This window comes from Schistocerca gregaria, chromosome 2, assembly GCF_023897955.1.
Source record: "Schistocerca gregaria isolate iqSchGreg1 chromosome 2, iqSchGreg1.2, whole genome shotgun sequence".
Lineage (NCBI taxonomy): Eukaryota > Metazoa > Arthropoda > Insecta > Orthoptera > Acrididae > Schistocerca > Schistocerca gregaria.
In genome coordinates, this window is record NC_064921.1 from 400,586,181 (window position 1) to 400,606,002 (window position 19,822).

The 19,822-nt window shown below is 46.0% G+C and overlaps 1 protein-coding gene across 1 annotated transcript in view; it reads left to right on the forward strand.

The window, feature by feature from the left end:
- The window catches only part of LOC126322551 (uncharacterized), a 102,107-nt gene that overhangs the window by 39,183 nt on the left and 43,102 nt on the right, over positions 1-19,822 (forward strand). Inside the window, exon 3 of the mRNA XM_049994416.1 lies at positions 18,061-18,260. Coding sequence (XP_049850373.1) covers positions 18,061-18,260 — 200 coding nt within the window. The remainder of the gene's footprint in view (positions 1-18,060; positions 18,261-19,822) is intronic.

Here is a 19,822-nt window from a genome sequence, read left to right on the forward strand (position 1 = left end):
ACGCACATTACAATGGCGAATTTGGTTGTAATGTCGGCGCTGCAATTCGTCTGGGCCTGAAATGAGATACGTGCATGCGCCAAGACGACGAAGGATCTCTCCTCGCGCCCACCGTCTGATGCCACTAAAAACCCTGAAAAACACGATATCATGCGGCAGGAAGCGATACTTGCGGCCTTCCTTCAGCGCCGGATGCTGAGGAGGGTGGAGCAGGTGGAGCAGTGTGAGATGGCGGCGGCCGTGAAGCAGTTCCGCCGGCGATGGTCCATCTCGTGGATGCGAACTATAAGAGGCGAGAAACAATAGCAATGTTTGATCCCTAGTATGTGCGGTGCGAAGTTTGGCCATCTTCTTCTTGAAGGTTCTGACAAAACGTTCTGCTTCGCCATTTGACTAGGGTTGGAACGGTGCACTAGTTCGATTCCATATGTCATTGCGTTCACAGAATGTTTCAAATTCATTTGACGTGAACTGGGGGCCGTTGTCCGACACTATGACTTCAGGCAAACCTTCGAGTAAAAATAGGACGACAACGTCTGAACTCTGCCATGTGACCTTGTCGAGTTCATTGACACAGTAAAAGGAAACTTGCTATAAGAGTGTGCCACAATGAACCCACGAATGTTCCAGAAAGGACCAGCAAAGTCAATGTGCACACGTTGCCATTGCGATTGCGACTTAGGCCACGTAGAGAATTTTTGAGGCGGAGCGGACTGATTTTCCGCACACGTGTGACTTCATCCGTCCTATGTGGCCATCCCCTGACAAGTGCAGTGTTTCGTACGAATAATCCCCCAGTGTCCTTGACGAAGTAACTGCAACACTTCTTTTTGCAAAGCTTTCGGGATCAACAAACGTGACTCTCCATTATAATTTTGAACAAGAATCACACCTTGCTGTATAGCGAGGCTATGTCGACCTGCAAAGTATCAGCGCACTACAGAGTTCTCTATGCTATGCAATGAGCTAGGCCAAGAAGTGCTAATGTATTTTAGCAAAATGTTCAAATCTGAATCAACTTCCAGTGGCCTATGCAAGTTTCCTATAGTTCAGAGGATTGGAGCAATTCAGAATCTTGAGCATCCATGTGACAACAAGATGCAGCAGAAGCGTTAAACTCTGTATCAGACCCAATCGGAAAACGTGAAAGTGCGTCCATATTAACATGTTGAGCTGTAGGGCGATACACAGTCTTGTACTGCTAATGAGACAACAACAAAGCCCATCTTTGGGCTCTTCGTACAGGAATCGGCTTCATGGGATGAAACAAGGACTGCAGTGGTTTGTGATCCGTTACTAAGTAGAATTTTCTGCCATTCAAATAGTGATGGTATTAGTGGTACCATACACAATCGCCAATGCCTCTTCTTCTATTTGTGAATAACTGCACTGAGCTGTGGCAACACTGTTGATGCGAAAGCAATAGGTCTGCCTTTATCACCAAATATTGCGAAAGCACGGCACCGATTCTGTAAGAGGAAGCTCCAACTTGCAACCCAATTGTTTTCTCAGGATCAGAGTGAACCAAGCATCGATCATTGAGCGATGCATCTTTATGTTTTTGAAAAGCTTCTTGGCACTCACCTGTCCAAACAAAGGAGATGTTCTTGTGACGCAAGTGATGCAATGGAGCTGCGATTTGTGCAGCATTTTGTAATATAATAGTTCATTTTCCCTAAGACTGAGAGCAATTCTACGACATTGCGAGGAACTGGCTGGTCACGTATGTGACTGAAGAGTATGTACCCCTTCGCCGTTTATGACATGGCCAAGTTACTACAACCTAGGTTTAAAAAATTCACACCTGTCCAGTCTACACTTTAGTCCTGCATCACTTAACATACGAAACAAAGCACGCAAATTTACAATGTGTTCTTCAGGTGTACGACCTGCTACGATAATATCGTCCAAATAGTTTGACAGTTTGATAGTTGAGCAATCAGCTGTTCCAAATATCATTGGAAAATGGCCGGTGCAGAAGTACTGCGAAAAGGCAAACACAAATATTTAAACAAGCCCAAATGAGTGTTCACAACACACACGGTTTGATATTCTTCAATTAGTAGTAATTGAAGATATGCATCGCGCAAATCAATTTTTGAAAGGTAGCGACCAGGGCCTAATTTTTCCTTGAAATCCTCTGGGCGTGGCAATCACAGTTTGTGGGTTGACTGTAGATTTAAAAGTCAACATAGAGGTGAATGCGACCTGAAGGTTTAGGGAGCAAAACCAGTGGACTTGCCCACTGACTAGCTTTTATGGGCGCAATAGCTCCGCTACCTTGCAATTCTTTAAGTTCAGTAGCCACATTGTCCCGTAATGCAATGGGAACAGTTCTGGTCCAGCAAAATTTCAACTGAGCGTTGTCTTTCATAGCAATATGTGCAACACAATTGTTAGCCTTGCCTAAACCTTCAGAAAAGAGTTCAGGGAATTCTTTCAGCAAGGCAGCTACACAGTCTTTGGCATCGAATGCAGTCACTGACAACACGTCGTCCTGAATTTGGAAGCCAAACAAATCAAACGAATCAAGTCCAATTATGTTCTCACAATTGCGTGGAAGTCACAGTTTGCGTATGCAAGCAATACACGGCAGCCAAAGCACATTTTCCGAGAATGGGAATGTCTTGTCCATTATAAGCCGTCAGGTGCGAGCTAATTATTGACATATGTGGAGAGCCTTACAGTTCATATGTGTTACGATTCAACAAAGTAACAGAGGCACCCGTGTCCAGCTGAAATTCCACACGTTTTCCACTAAGATGCAAATGAACAAAAAGTTTGTTGGACACTGAAGAAACTGTTTGCTTGCTAGTTTTGCTAATACCAGCAGTCAGCTTTGAGTACACTGCATTGATTACATGGGTCTTGTGACTAGATTTTTGTGAGTGGGCAGATCACTTATGTTTGTTCTGTTGCGAACACACGGATTGTATGAGACATTTGTTGCCCCAAGTGCAGCATTGTGCTCGTCAGGACGGGCAGACTTGGCGTTTGTGATGTGAATAGCACTGAGGGAATGACTTACTTCTACTCACTGATGTAGCTGCCTGTGTAGGAAACAGTTTACGTGGCTCGGGGACAGGCATGCTGTTGCTGCCTAATGGGTCAGCCGTGAGCAAGGAATGACTGAACCTGTCAAATTGATGGGTGCTCAAATTTATCGGCCGCTACGGCACCTGAGTCATACTGATCCAGAATTTGCACTATCTGATGAAATGATGGATCTGACTGTTTAAAAATCTGTTCTCTAAGGTTGACATGTTACACTGTACACAATCGCGTCACACAACAAAACATATGAATGTAAAGCACCATAAGCACATCTGAATTTGCATTTCCTCGTCATACCCTGCAGTCTGTTACCCACTCGCGATAAATTTGTTCTGGTCTTTTCTTGCAATGAAAGAATTGGTACCTAGCTGCCACCACATTCACTTGTTGGTCATAATAGATAGTTAGAGAACCTACAACCTGATCATAGGAAAGTCTACTCGGAGTGGCGTTAGGGAACAATTTCTGAATGAGGCGAAAGACTGCAGTTCCTAGCCGCGCGGGATTAGCCGAGCGGTCTTAGGCGCTGCAGTCATGGACTGTGCGGCTCGTACCGGCAGAGGTTCGAGTCCTCCCTCGGGCAAGGGTGTGTGTCTTTGTCCTTAGGATGATTTAGGTTAAGTAGTGTGTAAGCTAAGGGACTGATGACCTCAGCAGTTAAGTCCCATAAGATTTCACACACATTTGAACACAGCACTTTCTACCGTTGACAAAAAGTAAAGTAGTTTCACAGTACCTGATACTTTATGAGCAATGATGTGGACTTCATACTCTTACAACCACTCGAACTATTCCAATTCTTTTTCTTTAAACTGGCTAAAAGGCGGTATGGCACTTGGAACTACAGTCGTTGCATGTTGGTCAGGTGGTCGTACTGCGTTTGTTGCTCAGTTGTTCAGTACCTGCTGTACCATGTTTAGAAGTGTTGCAATCTGCTGTGTCTGAAATTGAAACATCTGTGTCAGCTGCGTTGCGTCTGTCACTGGCAACTTAGGCACCTGAACAGGGGGTGAGAGAGGTCGGTTGCTCATTTTGGAATAGGCAAATGCAATAAACAGACAATGCAAGCAATAAAACAAGCACACAACCGAAGAAAATTTGTGCAATGTCCAGCTGAAAACACTGAATAGAAAAAAAAACACTATAAGAGACACTGTTAAAACATGTAAACACATCCCTGCAAAGAAAATCCAAAGTAGAGTTATGGCGCCAGCAAAACACAAAAGTCCATGAAAAGACAAAACAGAGAGAATCTATGGAAGATGGTGGCTCCGGGTTCGAAGTGTTAACAGGTTATCGCTACGTTATTGCTCCTATATCGTCGGCACCATGTTATTCGTACAGCTCGTGGCCATGTCGTTGTGTCTAGGAATACTGCATACTCGGTACGCTGGAGAAACAATCAAACAAATCGTATTAATAAGTTTTATTACAACATAACAAGTACAAATACTTAACTTCTGGTCCTGGCGACCTGTCAGTCTGTCAACTGAACTGCAGTAACTGTTAATGAAGAGGCTGCGATGCGTCGGCTAACGAAGTAGCTAACGTTGAAGCTGCTATCGCAGTGGGACGCGACCAGTCGGGCGCGGCGCTTATGTCCTTTTCACGTAGGGGCCGCTGCTGTCGCGTTGTCGTCCTGGAGGGAGGTCGGTCAGCCTGCGATTGGGTGACCTCTTCACAGCGTTCTCTTCTCTGTCGTTCCCGACTGGCGTGCCGAAGCTGTCTTTTCGCTGTAACAAGTATCCTAGGCAGCAAAGTAAACTATGACGCACGCAGCAAGAGGGACATAAAAAGCAGACTAGCACTGGCCAAAAGACATTCCTGTCGAAGAAAAGTCTGACAGTATCAAACACAGGTCTTAACTTGAGGAAGAAATTTCTGAGAATGTACGCTTGGAGCACAGCATGGTATAGTATTGAGACATGGACTGTTGGAATCAAAGGAAAAAAAACTGGCCCTAGAGCAGCCGCCAGGCTGATTCGGTGTTGAAGAAGTTTCGGTGTCGAAATTTCTGAAGGTATGTTTTTAACGTGCTCACTGTAGGTGCGTGGGTGGCACAGAGGGGTTTGCCAAACTGAGAGGTCTTAGATGGCCATTTTTTGTTGTTTTATTTATGGTAGTTGCATTCCCACTCGATCACGCCACAGGAGGCCGGAAAGTAGGTGGTCTGAAACTTGGATTGACACCTTGCTGTTTGAAGCCCGAGCCCGATGGTAACCTCGCAGGGAGCCGCGCTTGTACTCCATTACTGAAGAACGTCGTAGGCATCTTTGAGCCAAATTTCACACTTGCATCGCAATTACAGGGATTAGAAAAAGTGTATTACCAGGAAAAAAATCGTGGCTTCAAAAAATGGTTCAAATGGCTCTGAGCACTATGGGACTTAACATTTGAGGTCATCACTTAGAACTACTTAAACCTAACTAACCTAAGGACACCACACACATCCATGCCCGAGGCAGGATTCGAACCTGCGACCGTAGCGGTCGCGCGGCTACAGACTGAAGAGCCGAGAACCGCTCGGTCGTGCCGGCCGGCCATCGTGGCTTCAGAAGCCATCCAACCTGGCCCTGCATGTAGGCAACTTGTGTTTCTGTTTGTATATCATGATCCAGAGCTATACTATTGATCAAAAATAGTCATTCATAAGGGTATCAGTGAGCAAGGTTTATGCTCTCAGTTAATATATATATATATATATATATATATATATATATATATATATATATATATATATATATATATCACACAATTCCTACATAAAACATAGCAGATTTATATTTGCCATTGGAACAGTATGACAACCACTGACGAGGAAAATACGAGGTGTGTCCAGAAATTATGTTCCTTTCGGTAGTAAAAACAAGTCTAGCAAATACACAGATCAATTATTTATTGGAATAACTGTAAACCCAACTCCCACAATTTTGTAGGCACTTTCGATGGCATGGCCCACGTTTTTGTTTTCCTTTGTCTTAGGACGCTGCTGCCTGTGTTGTCAACCATGTGGTGACATGTTCTTCGAGCTCGTTACTGTTGCTCAATTTCGACTACTAAGCAATGTTTTCAGGTGCAAAAGAAGATGGATTTCTTTAGGTGAGAGCTCGGGATTGTAGGCCGGGTGGTGATACTGTCTTCAGCCAAAGTCCTCTCAGATTTGTGTCTTGTTTGCAATGTGTGATCGGACATTGTCCAGATCACCGTTTATGAGCTTCCTGTTGCGTTTATTATTTATAGCCCGACGCAGTTTCATAAGTGTATTACAGTAAAGTTTCGTATAGATTGTTTCACACTGCGGTAACGATTGCACCAGAAGAATGCTGTGACTATTCCAAACAACTGGGCACGTGACTCTTCCAGGTGTCAAGATTTTCTTGGCTTTCGTCTTTACTGGTGACGCAGTGTGCATCCATGCCATTGATGGTAGTTTCGATCGATGGGTTTTGTAAGCAACCTGAGCCTTATCCCCTGTCCCTGTGTTGCTTAGTAAATCATCGCTGTCTTTGTTGAAATGTGCCAAAAAATCATTCGTACTGCCTATACGGTGCTTTCTGTTTCGCTGTAAGGGTTTCTGCAACCCATCGAGCACACAGTTTTAGAAAATTCGGTTTTAAGTGATCTTATTTGCAGAAAGTTCTGTGACAGAATTGATACTATGAACTTATAGTATTCCTTTACGACTTTTTCAGCTGCACATACCAGTTCTTCAGCAACCAAACATGCGCACCCACTTCGTTCGTCACTGCGCACTTGACCGCGCCCTCCATTGAACTGTCGGGTCATGTCATACTTTCTCCATAAATGTCACAGATCTATTGATGGAAGCCAACTGGGTTAGAGCTCTTCGCATTCAGAAAACATATTTCAGATTAGAGGCCGGACTTCCAATCAAAGTCGCCATCCTAAATAAGCAATAAACAGCGTAAATAACAGATAGAGAACTCAAAATGGTGTCATTTCCTTCTGGGTGACTCAGAGCAACTTCTGCGTCCACCGACCTTCAATTGTAGCGTTGCCGCGTAAGAAATAAAAACAGAACTTACTTTCTGGCGGTACCTCTTAAATTGTGGTGCTTTTTTTTGCTATATAAGAGAGAAGACTGAACCCATCGGCCCAGTTGGAACCACTAGAATCGGCCGAAAATAAACCTGCGACACATAGCATATTTTGTTAACCTCGAGGAACTACAAGTGCAAGTCCCCATTCAGACAGAGACTGTGATGCCCCCGTGTCAGTGCAGCAGACACGGCTGTCTTCCCTGTCGTGTACGGTTTTGTACACTACAGTAAGGAGTAGAGTGGTGCAGGAACAGTCGTTATAGGAAAGTTGGACACGAGGAGGAGTGATTAGCGAACAAGATAAGACGACAAACAGAAGATTTACTTAACTAGTATTTCTCCGAACGTACGAAGATTAATGATAAATGATGTAACAGGAAACAGAGTGCAGTTATCGCAATGTCCAGAAGGAAAAGTGTCCTTGTACCAAAGTGCAAAAGGTGAAGATGGAGCCGCGACCAGGTGGCGTGTGCGTAGCTTCACACTGCTGTGGCTCCGAATGGGAGAGGACCGTGTCGCTGCTCTCGGGCATTCTATGTTGTGGCGGCAGAGGCGCTCGAGGTACTGAGCCGCTAGAGGCGTGACTCAGCGAGCGCGCACCATTGGGACCGCCATTGTAATCGGCGTCAAACAGAAACTTGCAATTCCATTGTTATGACGCCTGTGGGGTCCCTGCAGTTCACGCGTGATGCTGAGAGGCAGAATACATTACTACAGCATTTTACTGTCGTGACGTACATCACTGACCGAAGGCCAGTTAAGGCCGGTTCCCACTAGGGCTGCCGCGCGTCAAAACCGCGCGTCAGCGGCGTGGTTGCCATGGAAACGGCGTCAGCGGCACGGCGCGACGGGCTCTGCGCCGCGGTTTGACCATGTCGAACCGCTTCCGCTGGCGCGTGCCACATGAGCTTAAAACCTGCGAAGATCCCGACAAATAGTCCCCGCCCACCCCACTTAAGCTCCACCCCTGATCAGCAAGATGCTCCGCCCAACCGGAGCAAAACGATACACATCGTCGCATATATGTTACTCCTAGAACGAGAACTAGAAAATGAGTAATTTCCAACGTATAATGCAAAGAAAGACTTTAAGTTTCAGGTATTAATGTAAACGTTTACAGACACGACTACTATTATAACTGTGTGTTATTGATGAAGTGTCTATGACTCAAAATGGATTTCCGGTACCTAATTGTATTTACAACAAGCGGAACAAAAAATTACGAATGATTTAAAATAATAAATGAAAGCGAAGTACAAACGTGCTGTCTGTTAATTATAATGTGAGCCAATTATCATCAAATTAATTGCTTAATATAACGTGATTTTTCGGGAAAACTACACTTCGCAAATAATGTGGTTGGAAATGTTACGTATGTCGGGAATAAAAGCTTATGATGCCGCAGATGGCAACAGAGTTTGTTTCTTTTATTCATCCAAAAAATCTTTCCAGATTATAAGACACAGAACAAACACAAACCGCAAATGCAGGTACTGTTTCCGGTCTTCCGTTGTGAGGGAACTATAGGGGGTGGGGTGAAGTCCCGTTCGTAAGCGAGGTATGGGGGTGGGGTGAGGACCCGTCGTGGGCGAGCTGAGTGCGGGGTGAGTGTCGCAGGGAGGTAAGAGTGGGGGGGATCCTCGCTCCAGGTGCGCGCCACCAATCACAGAACGCGCTGAGCGTGACGTCAGGCACGGAAACCCGGGCCACACGAACTTAACGCCGAACCGCTGGCGCGGACGCGGCGGCAGCTATGAAATACTTATCATTCGATTCCAAGGAAACTATTCGGTAGAAAAATTTGATTCTTGGGCATGTTACAGCCTGATATCTTCTCTCGATGAAGGACCGCATTTCTTTTCGTTATTCGTCGTGGTTACTTGCTGTATCGCATTTGCGTAAACCTTTACACGAAATTTTAATGAGTGTGCAGAGGTAAAAACGCATTGCATGGACTTTGCGTACAACTAATTTTAGGTAATACAGTACTGCGTATGAAATTTAGTCAATATATCGAAATTCTTTTTAAAGCTGAGAGCAGAACGATAGCTATCACCGCTATCGTGTTATTGAATGATATATCGGCGGATGGGCTGTGCGGTGACCGCGCCCGGGTCGCTCGCGACGCGACCGATGCTTCGTCCTGCTCGTCGTAAACCATGCGTTTTTTTTTTTTTTTTTTTTTTTAAGTTTTTGCCCTCTACAGCTCCCTCTAGTACCATGGAAGTCATTCCCTCATGTCTTAGCAGATGTCCCATCATACTGTCCCTTCTCCTTATCAGTGTTTTCCACATATTCCTTTCCTCTGCGATTCTGCGTAGAACCTCCTCATTCCTTACCTTATCAGTCCACCCAATTTTCAACATTCGTCTATAGCACCACATCTCAAATGCTTCGATTCTCTTCTGTTCCGGTTTTCCCACAGTCCATGTTTCACTACCATACAATGCTGTACTCCAGACGTACATCCTCAGAAATGTCTTCCTCAAATTAAGGCCGGTATTTGATATTAGTAGACTTCTCTTGGCCAGAAATGCCTTTTTTGCCATAGCGAGTCTGCTTTTGATGTCCTCCTTGCTCCGTCCGTCATTGGTTATTTTACTGCCTAGGTAGCAGAATTCCTTAACTTCATTGACTTCGTGACCATCAATCCTGATGTTAAGTTTCTCGCTGTTCTCATTTCTACTACTTCTCATTAGCTTCTGTTACCCATGGTTTCTTCGCAGCTACCTTCTTTGTACCTATGTTTTCCTTCCCAACTTCTGTGATGGCCCTTTTTAGAGATGTCCATTCCTCTTCAACTGTGCTGCCTACTGCGCTATTCCTGCTGTATCTATAGCGTTAGAGAACTTCAAACGTATCTCGTCATTCCTTTCACTTCTTTCATTCCTTGTCCCAAGCTCATATTCTCCTGTAACCTTTTCTTCTACTCCTTCCCCTACAACTGCATTCCAGTCGCGCATGACTATTAGATTTTCGTCCCCCTTTACATACTGCATTACCCTTTCAAATATCCTCTTACACTTTCTCTATCTGTTCATCTTCAGCTTGCGACGTCGGCATGTATACCTGAACTATCGTTGTCGGTGTTGGTCTGCTGTCGATTCTGATTAGAACAACCCGGTCATTGAACTGTTCACAGTAACACACCCTCTGCCCTACCTTCCTATTCATAACGAATCCTACACCTGTTATAGCATTTTCTGCTGCTGTTGATATTACCCAATACTCATCTGACCAGAAATTCTTGTCTTCCTTCCACTTCACTTCACTGACCCCTACTATATCTAGATTGAGCCTTTGCATTTCCCTTTTCAAATTTTCTAGTTTCCCTACCACGTTCAAGCTTGTGACATTCCACGCCCCGACTCGTAGAACATTACCCTTTCGTTGATTGTTCAATATTTTTCTCATGGTAACCTCCCCCTTGGCAGTCCCCTCCCGGAGATCCGAATGGGGGACTATTCCGGAATCTTTTGCCAATGGAGAGATCATCATGGCACTTCTTCAACTACAGGCCACATGTCCTGTGGATACACGTTACGTGCCTTTAATGCAGTGGTTTCCATTGCCTTCTGCATCCTCATGTCGTTGATCATTGCTGATTCTTCCGCCTTTAGGGGCAATTTCCCACCCCTAGGACAAGAGAGTGCCCTGAACCTCTATTCGCTCCTCCGCTCTCTTTGACAAGACCGTCGGCAGAATGATACTGACTTCTTATGCCGGAAGTCTTCGGCCGCCAATGCTGATTATTTATCAAGATTTAGGCAGTGGCGGGGATTGAACCCGGGACCGAAGACGTTTTGATTATGAATCAAAGACGCTACCCCTAGACCGGTTGTATCAACTGCAAATTTCGTAAACGGTCCAAGAAATCTAAAAGAGTATTTTTTTTTTTTTTTTTTTTTTTTTTTTTTTTTGCAAACGGTAACTTGTAAAAATTCTTATATTTCGTCACATGATGGAAGTAACAAACGTTTTTTTTTCTTTACCCAGTGTACTTCATTGGTTCAAAACGCGTTTCGTCTTGTACTTTAAGGCATCTTCGGTGGAATCTAGAGTGATTCAGTTTTGTTTTGATAAGTGATACTTGCAGATTATAAAACAGTTCACATCTTTTTTTTACGTGAATAACTGATTACTTACAGTGAATCGAGTTTTTGGCGGACATCTGCGTCTCCCCTCACCTGGTCACATGCTGGAAGTTGAACTAAAACTTAGATTATGGAACATAAGCACATTTTCATGTTCTTTTTTTTCTTCTGTCGCTAGCTGTAGACATTTTACCGAAAACTCTGATTTGAAGTCGTAACTACAGTATGCGAACATTACGGAAGGAGAATTACTCGCTGTTGAAAGGAATGTCGTGACACGTATTTCCAAATGCATTGAGGTTGACGGACATTATTTTCAGCATTTATTGCATTAATGTGGTATTTACAGGTAATCACGCTGTAACAGCGTGCGGTCTCAAAAATGATAACTTCACAAAGGTACATGTATCACATTGGAACAACCGAAATAAAATGTTCAAACGTACTTACGTTCTCTATTATAATTTAAAAAACGTACCTGTTACCAACTGTTCGTCTAAAATTGTGAGCCATATGTTTGTGACTATTACAGCGCCATCTATCACAAAGCGAAAAAAGTGGTCCAACTAAAACATTCATATTTATTTACGTACTACACGAATATGTATTAAAAATGGGGGTTTCTATTTTAAAAAACGCAGTTGATATCCGTTTGACCTACGGCAGCGCCATGTAGCGGGCCAACCATAGCACCATCTGGTTTCCCCCTTCAAGACAGACGAGCTTCGTTCTTTGTAGTTTTTTCGTTTGAAGCTTATTTTGTGAGATATTAGGCCCGGTCAATATCATTGGACCACACTGTATATGAGGGTGAGAGAAATTTTATTTGGCGAGCTGATTTATACCGTCACGCAACGCTCCAGCCCAGGATCAGAACAATACCGGTAAGAGCATAGGGCGCTAAACCACTTGGAGCCTGCAGTAGTGTATTGCGCAATGGTATTCTCAATGGAGAGAAGTCTTCCGAAGTAAGAGTGATTTCAGGTGTGCCGCAGGGGAGTGTCATAGGACCGTTGCTATTCATAATATACATAAATGACCTGGTGGATGACATCGGAAGTTCACTGAGGCTTTTTGCACATGATGCTGTGGTGTATCGAGAGGTTGCAACAATTGAAAATTGTACTGAAATGCAGGAGGATCTGCAGCGAATTGACGCATGGTGTACGGAATGGCAATTGAATCTCAATGTAGACAAGTGTAATGTGATGCGAATACATAGAAAGATAGGTCCCTTATCATTTAGCTACAAAATAGCAGGTCAGCAACTGGAAGTAGTTAATTCCATAAATTATCTGGGAGTACTCATTAGGAGTGATTTAATTGGAATGATCATATAAAGTTGATCGTCGGTAAAGCAGATGCCAGACTGAGATTCATTGGAAGAATCTTAAGGAAATGCAATCCGACAACAAAGGAAGTAGGTTACAGTACGCTTGTTCGCCCAATGCTTGAATACTGCTCAGCAGTGTGGGATCCGCACCAGGTAGGGTTGATAGAAGAGATAGAGAAGATCCAACGGAGAGCAGCGCGCTTCGTTACAGGATCATTTAGTAATTGCGAAAGCGTTACGGAGATGATAGATAAACTCCAGTGGAAGACTCTGCAGGAGAGACGCTCAGTAGCTCGGTACGGGCTTTTGTTAAAGTTTCGAGAACATACCTTCACCGAAGAGTCAAGCAGTATATTGCTCCCTCCTACGTATATCTCGCGAAGAGACCATGAGGATAAAATCAGAGAGATTAGAGCCCACACAGAAGCATACCGACAATCCTTCTTTCCACGTACAATACGAGACTGGAATAGAAGGGAGAACCGATAGAGGTACTCAGGGTACCCTCCGCCACACACCGTCAGGTGGCTTGCGGAGTATGGATGTAGATGTAGATGTAGAAGATGCGACGCCCGTGTTTAGCCAGCCGATGCACTCGTTGGGCAGGTGTCGCAGGGCCCGGAGGCGAGCGCGGCAGGGTGCGGGCTGCACCACCTGCTGTCGCACGCGGCGGGGCTGGCGCTGGCGTGGGCGGCGGCGCTGCTGGGGCTGGACCGGGTGGCGGCGCGCCGGCGGCCGCGGGCGTACGCTCGCAGCGGGGGCCGCGCGGCGCGCTGGGCCGCCGCCGCCGCCGCCGCCGGCGCCGCCGCGCTCTTCCTGCCGCTGGCGGCGCTGCCCGCGCCCCACTACTGGCACGGCCGCTTCGCGTGCCAGCTGCGCGCGCCGCACCCCTGGCCGCGCCTGCTCGCCGCGCTGCTCGACGCCTACCTGGTGCTCGCCGTGCTGCTGCCGCCGCTCGCCGCCGCGCTCTGCCTCTGCCTCGCCGCCGCCCGCTGCCGCCGCCCGCCGCGCGCCGCCTCCGCCTCCGACGCCGACGCCGACGCGGACGAGTACGGCTCCCTGACGCCGTTCCTCGCCACCTACTGCGTCCTCGCCGCTCCCTCCGTCGCCTTTGCCGTCTGGGTGCTGCTAATAGTGAGTGTATTACCGTACTCGTCACTCGCTTCTCTTTCCTCGACGTGATTGAAAATATTTTCCGAAACTAAACTCCCATTCCCATACAATCGCCACCAACACGACATGCCTACGTTACGAGGGTGGATCAGGCAGTAATGCCTACCGAGCCACTTGTCTCGTATAAAATTTGATAATGAATTTTAATTGATGTATATGTGCTGGCCGAAGTGATGAAGAAATTTATAGCAATGTCGGGATTCGAACCCGGGTCTGCTGCTCACATGGCAGATGCACAAAATATTACGCCACCCTCGCTCAGTGGCTTTGCATAATTGCAGAGGCTGCCCTAGCACGCCTTACTCCTTTTCACGTTTTAAGTCAGCTGAGGCAGTCAGTGCAGTTGTGAAACACCACTGAGAGAGCGTGGCGTAGTGGCTACTCCATCTGCGTACTTTTATTTCTCGTTCGATCTGCCAGATGCATTTTACAAAGAACAGATAAAATTAATATGAATCACAATAAACGTTGTCGTGCGGTAGCGTTCTCGCTTCCCACGCCCGGGTTCCTGGGTTCGATTCCACGTGGGGTCAGGGATTTTCTCTGCCTCGTGATCGCTGGGTGTTGTGTGATGTCCTTAGGTTAGTTAGGTTTAAGTAGTTCTAAGTTCTAGGGGACTGATGCCCATAGATGTTAAGTCCCATAGTGCTCAGAGCCATTTGAACCATTTGAACAATAAACGTTTGGAACTTACAATGTGGAAACAAATTAATCAGTTATTACATTACAATTATGTCAGGGAAACAACATTATTACATTAAATGGAACAAAAATCACATAAATTGAAGACTATTAATTACACAGTAACATTAAGATTATGCAGCCATTTCCTGCCATTGTCCGTTAACTTGTGGAGCAACATCAGACAGCCGTCTCTGAAACCATGGATGTTACAAACCAGAAGATGGTCCATTGTTTGTACCGCGCCACAGTGACAACACGAATCGTCTGTATGTAGCCCTATTTGGTTGTTTGCTGTCTGCATCGTCCAACTCCCGTGTGAAACCTGTTTAGAGCCGACCAGTGTCTCCTGTTGAGATTGAAGCCTTCAACACTTTTGATTGGGTCGTGGATTAGGTGAAGGTTTTCCACGAAGCCTCAGACCCTGCCATGCATGCTTCCATTCAACATCGAGACCCTTGAGACCCTCTGTGACCGATGTTCTGCTCCAGACGATAGGTCTGCGTACTGAGCACGGGACATGGGTTCGAACCCGAGTATTGGTACAAATTTTCATTCGTTACTTCAGCCTGAATAAATACATTATAGATGTTTGAGACTTGAAAAGGTCTCTGCAACCACATAGCTTCATTTGATTAAAGTACACTACTGGTCATTAAAATTGCTACCCCACGAAGACCACTTTCTACAGACGTGAAATTTAACCGACAGGAACAAGATACTGTGATATGCAAACGATAATCTATTCAGAGCATTCAAACAAGGTTGGCGCCGGTGGCGACACCCACAACGTGCTGACATGATGAAAGTTTCCAACCAATTTCTCATACACAAACAGCAGTTGACCGGCTTTGCCTGGTGAAACGTTGTTGTATGCCTGGTGTAAGGAGGAAAAATGCGTACCATCACGTTACCGACTTTGCTAAAGGTCGGAATGCAGCCTATCGCGATTGCGGTCTATCGTATCGCGACATTGCTGCTCGCGTTGGTCGGGATCCGATGACTGTTAGCAGAATATGGAATCGGTGGGTCCAGGAGGGTAAAACGGAACGCCGTGCTGGATCCCAACGGCCTCGTATCTCTAGCAGTCGAGATGACAGGCATCTTATCCGCATGGCTGTAACGGATCGTGCAGCCACGTCTCGATCCCTGAGTCAACAGACGGAGACGTTTGCAACACAACAATCATCTGCACCAACAGTCCGACGACGTTTGCAGCAGCATGGACTATCAGCTCGGAGACCGTGGCTGCGGTTACCCTTGACGCTGCATCACAGACAGGAGCGTCTGCGATGGTTGTAAGTAGGCTGTTTAGGTTTTTATATTGGTAACACCACGTAGCGCTCTGTATGAAAATCACTGACTGTGCTGTGTGCAGTCTGTGGCTGCTTTGCTTTGTTGGAATTTGCTATTGTAGTGTTGGGCAGTTGGCTGTTAACAGCGCGTGGCGTTGCGCAGTTGGAGGTGAGCCGCCAGCAGTGGTGGATGTGGGGAGAGAAATGGCAGAGTTTTGAGAGCGGATGATCAGAGAGAGTAAATTTGTAAGATTGGATATCATGAACTTACATATATATTTATATATATATATATGGCTTTGGAACATTATTAAGGTAAATACATTGTTTGTTCTCTATCAAAAACTTTCATTTGCTGAGTATGCCTATCATTAGTTAGTGCGTTCAGTAGTTAAAATCTTTTATTCAACTGTATTGTAGTAGTCTGAGTAACGAAGATTTTTGTGAGGTAAGTGATTCATGAAAGGTATAGGTTATTGTTAGTCAGTGCCATTCTTTTGTAGGGGTTTTTGAAAGTCAGATTGCGTTGCGCTAAAAATATTGTGTGTCAGTTTAGTGTTGAACAGAATAGGTAAAGAGCGAAATGTCTGAATACGTTCAGTTCTGCTCACCTGTTTGAAAATCGAATAATGTAAGAGGTTTATCAGCACAGTTATTCATAAATTTTTCTAAGGGGAGGTTACATGGTGTACTGAACGACGAACCTGGGTGCACGAATGGGAAAACGACATTTTTTCAGATGAATCCAGCTTCTGTTTACAGTATCATGATCGCCGCATCCGTGTTTGGCGACATCGCTGTGAACGCACATTGGAAGCGTGTATTCGTCATCGCCATAGTGGCGTATCACCCGGCGTGATGGTATGGGGTGTCATTGGTTACACGTCTCGGTCACCTCTTGTTCGCATTGACGGCACTTTGAACAGTGGACGTTACATTTCAGATGTGTTACGACCCGTGGCTCTACCCTTCATTCGATCCCTGCGAAACCCTACATTTCAGCAAGATAATGCACGACCTCATGTTGCATGTCCTTACGGGCCTTTCTGGATACAGAAAATGTTCGACTGCTGCCCTGGCCAGCACATCCTCCAGATGTGTCACCAACTCAAAACGTCTGGTCAATGGTGGCCGACTAACTGGCTCGTCACAATACGTCAGTCAGTACTCTTGATGAACTGTGGTATCGTGTTGAAGCTACATGGGCAGCTGTACCTGTACACGCCATCCAAGCTCTGTTTGACTCAATGCACAGACGTATCAAGGCCGTTATTATGGCCAGAAGGAGTTGTTCTGGGTACTGATTTCTCAGGAACTATGCACCCAAATTGCGTGAAAATGTAATCACATGTCAGTTCTAGTATAATATATTTTTCCAATGAATACCCATTTATCATCTGCATCTCTTCTTGGTGTAGCAGTTTTAATGGCCAGTAGTGTACTTATCCATGGGTTTCATGATGTTTCTCCATTTCGTTCAGAGCTGAGGTACTGTTCTAATATAACTGGAGAAAATCCTGTCGGAGGAACATCTGCAACTGAGTATTATACCAGAGGCTGAAAATACCGCTACTTTTGTAAGGTTCTTTTATTTAGAACACGGCCGGTTGCGGGCTCTTATACGTCCATCACAGAGCTCCGTGCTCGCTGGTAATACACTGCGTCCTATAGTCGTTCACCTTGGTGCTCAGGGTCACAGCACGAAGTTATAACACATGATGATGGACGTATAAGAGCACGAAACCGGTCGTATTCTGAATAAAAGACCTTACAACTGCAGCGGTATTTTGAAACTCTGGGACCACTGGAGAACCTCTGCAGTGCTGTTCGAGTTTCGGGAGAATACCAAGTGGGCTCAGGCGTGAATGGGAATTTGGTTTGTGCAGCGAGGCGTGCAAGGGTGGCCCGTTGCAATTGTTGAAAGCCACTCATCCAGGGTGGCGTAGTGGTTAGCTCATCTGCCTAGTGAACAGGAAACCTTTGGTTCCAATGCCGGTCTTGGTACAAATTTGCGTTCGTCACTTCAGTCTGCATATTTAGATCGTAGATGTTTGAGGCGTGAAATGCTCTCTAGATCCATATATTTTCGTTTGAATTTTAGTTGGTTCAGCTGTGCAGCAAAGGAACACATGAGTCAAAGTACTTCCAGCTAGCTAATGTTGTCCGCAGCGCAAAACGAATGGCTAGCGGCCGGAGCACTTCGACTTCTGCCGATTCAGGAATAGGAAGTGGTCCGCCAACTTGAAGTTAAGACACTGTAGCGTCTGAGCGTCGTTGAACACCATCTGGCCGGGAAGGCTGTGCCCGCAGCCGGTACGCCAGTGCGGTGAGAGTGCAGTGAGCAGCAGGTGCGGTGCGGTGTGCTGCAGGAGCACGCGGACGTGGAGGTGGAGGAGGCGTGGGCGGCGGCGCTGTCGTGGCTGCTGGGCGCCACGCAGTACGCGTCGCTGTGCCGCGGCCCGCTGCTCGCCGCCGCGCTCGCCGCCGGCCCGCAGTTCCGGCGCGCCGTGCGGGCCGCCCTCGCGCCGCGCCCCGGGCTCGCCCACGGCCCCGACAACCACGTCCTGCTGTGAGTACTCGACGCCCGCTCCGCTCACACACGTCCACCACGAAGAACGCCGTCTGTAGTAACAGCGCAACACACCGAAACACTTTAAATTCCCTCTTCTTCTAAAACACTTTCGAATACTTCACAAATAATGTAAATTCCACACTTCCGTCTACCAAACCAACAATATCATATTTTCCAAAAAATTAACAAACACAAATGTTAATAAAAACCACCGCAGTTCTATTTCCACTACGAAGCCACCAGTTTCGACCTAACTCACCAATGACTTCCAATGTTGGCCACGAGGTGCAAATCCGGCGTTGTACGGAATCTCGTCGATGTCTCCAGTCCTCCTACTGAGCAAATCTTGCAAGTGGCAGTTAATAATAAAATCTACATTATGTCTTCCTCAGTTGCTTAGCCTTTTCTGCCCACGCCCCGTTACTAATCCAAAACATATGGAAATATTAATACGTCTTTCTTGCATTCACAGCGCCAGGCTTGCGCCTGCTGGCCAAAATAGCAACAAATTACCTTCCAGTCTGCATCGGTTTCGCATTAACGCATTACAATATCTACCAACTTTCATTGCCATACGGTAGTTACACACTCTATACCTCTGAGTATTTCAGTCGGACAGGAATCGGAAGGCCCAATGGCACCGACCGACCGCCGTGTCATTCTCAGCCGTCATGCGGTATTGCATACGCATATGGGGGACCAAGTGGTCAGAACACCGCTCTCCCCGTCGTCGTCAGTTTCCGTGTCCGGAGCCGCTGTTTTTCAATCAAGTGGCTTCTCACAGCACTAAGCGGACCCCGACGGTCAGCCGTCCAAGAGCTGTTCTAATATGGCAGCGTTTCACTTCGCTGATCTCACGGGAATCCTGTGAATAGCCGCACTGTAATTCTAACCACCCGGTATTTCACGCTGGAAGAATGTGCACATATCTCTGTTACAACATTAAATTTTCCGCTTCTAAAATTTTGAAGACAGGTTCCAATAACAATTCTTCCTGACATTCTCCTAACACAACGATGTCGTTCAGATACTTCAAATCGCATGAAGCTTTCCTGATTAACACTTTCGCTGTCGGACCTGAAGCGCCCAAGGCTGTGTACCAAGTAGAGGCCTTGTTCAGGTGCGTGTAATTGTTAGACACATGACCTGTGAGGTTAATTTCTTCATTATCATACCTGCTACGGCAAGTATATAATAATTGTGCACATCCTTCAATAACAAATGAAGACTCCTTTCAGGATTTCAGACCAATGCCATTTAGCCGCACGGTCTCAGGCGCCTTGTCACGGTCCGCGCGGCTCCCTCCGTCGCAGGTTTGAGTCTTCCCTCGGGCAGGGGCGTGTGTGTGTGTCTGTGTGTTGTCCTTAGTGTAAGTTAGTTTAAGTTATATTAAGTAATGCGTAAGCTTAGGGACCGATGACGTCAACCGTTTGGTCCCATAAGACCTTACCACAAACTTCCAAGCCAATGGCACTTATTTTTTGCAATAATACAACAAAACTAATAAAAATGTGGAACATTTATTAACTCAACAGGTTGCTTTAAAAATTCACAGCAGA